Source organism: Sinocyclocheilus rhinocerous, unplaced genomic scaffold, assembly GCF_001515625.1.
Source record: "Sinocyclocheilus rhinocerous isolate Xijiao unplaced genomic scaffold, SAMN03320098_v1.1 scaffold2117, whole genome shotgun sequence".
NCBI lineage: Eukaryota > Metazoa > Chordata > Actinopteri > Cypriniformes > Cyprinidae > Sinocyclocheilus > Sinocyclocheilus rhinocerous.
In genome coordinates this window covers 815,242-820,150 of record NW_015626361.1, presented here as the reverse complement: position 1 = coordinate 820,150, position 4,909 = coordinate 815,242, and the positions used below count along the sequence as shown (strand labels likewise).

Here is a 4,909-nt window from a genome sequence, read left to right as displayed (position 1 = left end):
ATTTAATATATATATATATATATATATATATATATATATATATAATGTCAACAAGTATTTTGAAAATGCTTGAAGTGGCATTTGTTGAATAAAAGGATGAGTAGCACCTCTAGTACCTCAGACTTGGCTTGGCTCTCCTTGCGTTTCAGGAACCCTGGAAGCCTCCTCAAAACCAGAGTGACTCCATTTGGATTTTCCTCCAGTTTTTTAACAAGGTTTGCCCGGCTCCAGCCAACCTGAAATAGGATGTATCGGTTACACTGCATGAAATAAATGTATATTTGCATTCAAAATGGTGATTCTTTTGCAACTAATGCTTGTTGCTGCACTTATCTATAGGTCATTTTCAGAAAACTGTGATCGATTTTTTATTTACTAAAGTTAAAATTGCTTTTTAAATTTTAAATCTCTTTCTATAGAGATTTAATTTGTCTGGAATAACCATTGTTTTTCTTCTGTGCCTATCAGTAATCATAGGATACTGGGCCACAAACGATTGATAATCCAAATGAGTGGACAAAAGACATCTGCTCAAATCCAGGTTGCAGGTCATTAAATAGATGGAAGAGTCTTACTGTGCTAACCCGGGGTTCAGCCCCTCTCATTGGAACCCTGTCTAATTTCCTTCCTTATAACAGTCTTTATGTAAATAACACTAGTATATAAACATCATTACAATTGAACTGTTACCACTTACCACGATCTGTCCGTTGACCTGAAGGACCTCATCTCCCGCTAAAATCTTCTCACAGATCTCTGTAGGAGACTGTAAGACAGGATTTATGGTTATGTACAACACAGTGTTCTAAGACACACTACTGAGTATGTCAGCACCAAAAACACTACTACCAATAATACCAAGGGAATGATTGCAGTGGCTTAGAAGGAACCGTCCACAAGCAGAAACATCATGCCCATTCAAACTGGCACGTGCCCTTTTTTGAACCAAGTGAATTTTGAATGCAGCATCAACATCTTTAAGATTGGATGATTATTTTACACTACCGTTCAAAACTTTGGGGTCAGAAATATTTGTGGAAATAATAAAATAACACTTTTATTATACATTATATTGTACAATATATGTATAATTATAATATATAATTATAATGTATAATATATTATATATAATATATTATATTGTACAAAAGTAAAAAAATGTATAATGTTACAAAATATTTCAAATTCAAATAAATGCTGTTCTTTTGAACTTTCTATCCATGAAAGAATCCTTTTACAAATTAGGCAGCAAAACTCTTTTCAACATTGACAATAATGTTGTATTGATAATAATGTAATAAATGTTTCTAGAGCACCAAATCAGCATTAGAATGATTTCTGAGGATCATGTGACACTGAAGACTAGAGTAATGACTGCTGAAAATTCAGCTTTCCATGACAGGAATAAATTGCATTTTACAATATATTAAAATAGAAAACAGTTATTTACTGTATTTTTGATCAAATAAATGCCGTCTTGGTAAGTATAAGACATTTATTTCAAAATTATTTTTAAAAAATCCCACCCCTAAACTTTTGAATGGTAGTGCAGGTTAAAATATGTTTTTTAATATGTGTGTGCGCATTAGTGTGTTTGTATGTGTGTGTGTGTGTGTCTTGAATAATATCGCTCTTTTCTTAGATAAAACAATTTTTTTAGATGAAACTAAAGGGTACGACATCACAACTCCCTCTTCTCCTATTTCTGACCCTAAAGAAGGCAGTTTACTTTTAAGCATAATTTGATATCATTCTCTCAGGTCATAACAAGAAAGAAAAATGAGCCAACAATTCAAACCCATGATTCTTGTTTTAAGTGAGTCCAGACACCTTTAAACTAGCCCACTTTTTCCCTAGGAGGCCTTTTCTCACTCTGTTCTGAGCCAATTCATTCACGCATGAATTCACTGCAAACACACCCTCACATATCTCCCAGCAGACAATTGAAGGAATGTTTTACATTTGCTTATGCTAGAAAAACACAAATTTTCTCCCTAAATAAATACATAAAAAAACAAAATGATACTTTTCAATATTGGTAAAATATATGAAGCACTGGGGTACCATCAACCTGTCCTACCTCTGCTGCTTTTCCAGTGACAAAATGATTTCTGGATCCTGTGGTGGTGATCTCAATTCCCTATGTGAAAAAATAATGTGCATATCAAGCCAAGAATATTTTAGACCTCAGCTAAACTAGAATTCAATGGATTTGATATTGGCTCCTATAAGCAAGATGAGAATCCAGGCTGGTAATTGGCCAATCAACCCCGCTGGGTTGCTTTAATATTCAGCTATCCTGCCAGAATTATGGCAAGAAATTCAAAAGGAGAACTGAGGGAGCATGTTCAAACTGGTACTGGTCAATGAATCGACTGCAGTATCAGATGTCAGCCCAAGTTGGATCTAAATAGTATTGATTGTGCTGAAAATGTGCTGCTTAAGAGACAATGAACCAGTATAGTCCAACCTCAGGCTAACTGAATCCATTAGTATATGTCAGATCAATAATAATAGATCATGTCCAATTATTATATTCTCTGAATCTTGATTTCTCCAAAGCATGCCAGTTCATTATGTCAAAATATGGACCCAATGAGTTTTCCCACAACCTCTCTCCAGGAAACAGTAGAGGTAGGTCTCACAAGTATTTTTTATATTTTGACAGACATTCCTTTGTCAATTAACTACTGCGCACTGAACAGTGTAAAACCCTGTTATTGGATTTCCTTGAATGGTTTGTGGATGACTGCCAATGTAATCATACATGTTGCATTGTGTGTTTGTGTCTGATTTGAAGACACACAAAACATAAAGAAGTGAAGTGTGGCCAAGTATGGTGACCCATGCTCTGAATTTGTGCTCTGCATTTAACCCATCCAAATGCACACACACAGTAGTGAACACACACACAGAGCAGTGGGCAGCCAATGCTGTGGCGCCCAGGGAGCAGTTGGGGGTTCGATGCCTTGCTCAAGGGTCTCACCTCAGTCGTGGTATTGAGGGTGTAAGAGAGTGCTATACATTCACTCCCCCCACCGACAATTCCTGCCGGACCTGAGAACCTAACCCGCAACCTTCGGGTTACAAGTCCAACTCTCTAACCTTTAGGCCACGACTGCCCTTAAAAGGACCCAAATTCACCTCAAACATGTCAAAAATGATAAAAAGAGTATGTGAGCCTTCAGAGTATGACTGTTCTTTAACAAACCAGGGCAAATTTAAACCAATTATACCATTTTTAATTGAATAATTTATCAGTCCACAGACACCTTACAGAAGAACTTCTCTTTTGTGGAACTGCCAAGTGTTTGTGTCTAAGGTAAGAAAGGAAGAGCTTTACATAATTAAACTCTCTTTAAATAGCTTCACCCTTAGCAACATATCAGCTGAATACAATACAAAGTAAAGGGACTGTCTGAGTAGAAATGATTTGAACTGTGTTTAGAGAAGGAGATAAGAGAGACAGAGAGGGAGAAAGATGACGTTGAAATGAAGATTTTGTTTAAACTCCATCTGTACCTCTATACTAAGCATTAGTTCTTTAACATTCGCAAAATTATAGTGTAAATTTAACCGCAGCAAAGTATCCAAATAAACATTTAATATAGAAATTTACTTGAACCTTATACTTAATTTTTCAAAGTTAATATTAAAACAAGATCACTGGAGTATGTTTTACAAGAAAATTATATTTCAGTCTTTCTACTTCAAAATTTCATGTTTAATTCAATGTGTTACTTTTCTTTGTAATTAATCACCATTATAGTGATTAGCGTTGAAATTGGACAACAAGGAGAGAGGATATATATATATATATAAATATATAAAAAAATTTTTTTTTATAAATATTAAATAATACATGTAAAAAATTATGTTTAAAAATAAAATGAATTTAAATAATTTTTATTTATTTATTTATTTTTATACCTCTATACTAAGCATTAGTTCTTTAACATTCGCAAAATTATAGTGTAAATTTAACCGCAGCAAAGTATCCAAATAAACATTTAATATAGAAATTTACTTGAACCTTATACTTAATTTTTCAAAGTTAATATTAAAACAAGATCACTGGAGTATGTTTTACAAGAAAATTATATTTCAGTCTTTCTACTTCAAAATTTCATGTTTAATTCAATGTGTTACTTTTCTTTTTTTTAACTCACCATTATAGTGATTAGCGTTGAAATTGGACAACAAGGAGAGAGGATGAAATAGAGAAAGAATGAATGAATTACTGTAAAGAAGTCAAGTCATTACCACTTGATCTCCTGGTGAGGATGGGACCAGGTCGACACTCTCCAGCTGGGCAGTATGGGTAAGAAGAGGCAATGGAGTTTCGGTCAAAATCTCATCACACACTGCTACCAATTGGCGACACTAAAGAGAGAGACAGAGAGGCAGAAAAATAAAAATAAATGTCTAGTTAATTGAAAATGGATCATCTCTTCTGAAGTAACGAATATTATCACATATATTATTGGAATATTGAGGGTTATGTATACTACCATTCAACTGTGGTCAGTAAAATGGTTTTTGGAAGAAAATTGATCAACAGTGACAGACATTTGTAATGTTACAAAAGATTTCTATTTCAAATAAAAGCTGTTCATTTGAATTTTGTATTCATCAAAATGGGATAACGTTAAAATATACACTGCAGTCCCAATGATGATGAAATTAAAAGTTCAAATACCACACTTTTAATATTTAATATTTAATAAAGGGAACAAATAATATTGAATGAACTGTAACAAAAATATAAGCTGCACATGTGCTTACAACCTTGTAAGTTCATTACACAATAAAATATAATATAATATAATATAATATAATATAATATAATATAATATAATATAATATAATATAATATAATATAATATAATATAATATAATATAATATAAT

At 32.9% G+C, this 4,909-nt stretch overlaps 1 protein-coding gene across 7 annotated transcripts in view; it reads right to left on the bottom strand.

Annotated features, from left to right (window-relative positions):
- LOC107711740 (connector enhancer of kinase suppressor of ras 2-like) overlaps positions 1 to 4,909 on the bottom strand; it is a 47,762-nt gene that overhangs the window by 13,779 nt on the left and 29,074 nt on the right. For 4 of the 7 annotated variants that reach the window (XM_016516785.1, XM_016516801.1, XM_016516807.1 and 1 more), the window contains 4 exons: positions 4,264 to 4,383; positions 2,081 to 2,140; positions 698 to 766; positions 108 to 236 (listed from right to left, as the gene is read on the bottom strand). In XM_016516785.1, the coding sequence (XP_016372271.1) occupies positions 108 to 236; positions 698 to 766; positions 2,081 to 2,140; positions 4,264 to 4,383 (378 nt within the window). The remainder of the gene's footprint in view (positions 1 to 107; positions 237 to 697; positions 767 to 2,080; positions 2,141 to 4,263; positions 4,384 to 4,909) is intronic. The other 3 variants (XM_016516795.1, XM_016516812.1, XM_016516819.1) reach the window with 2 other exon arrangements.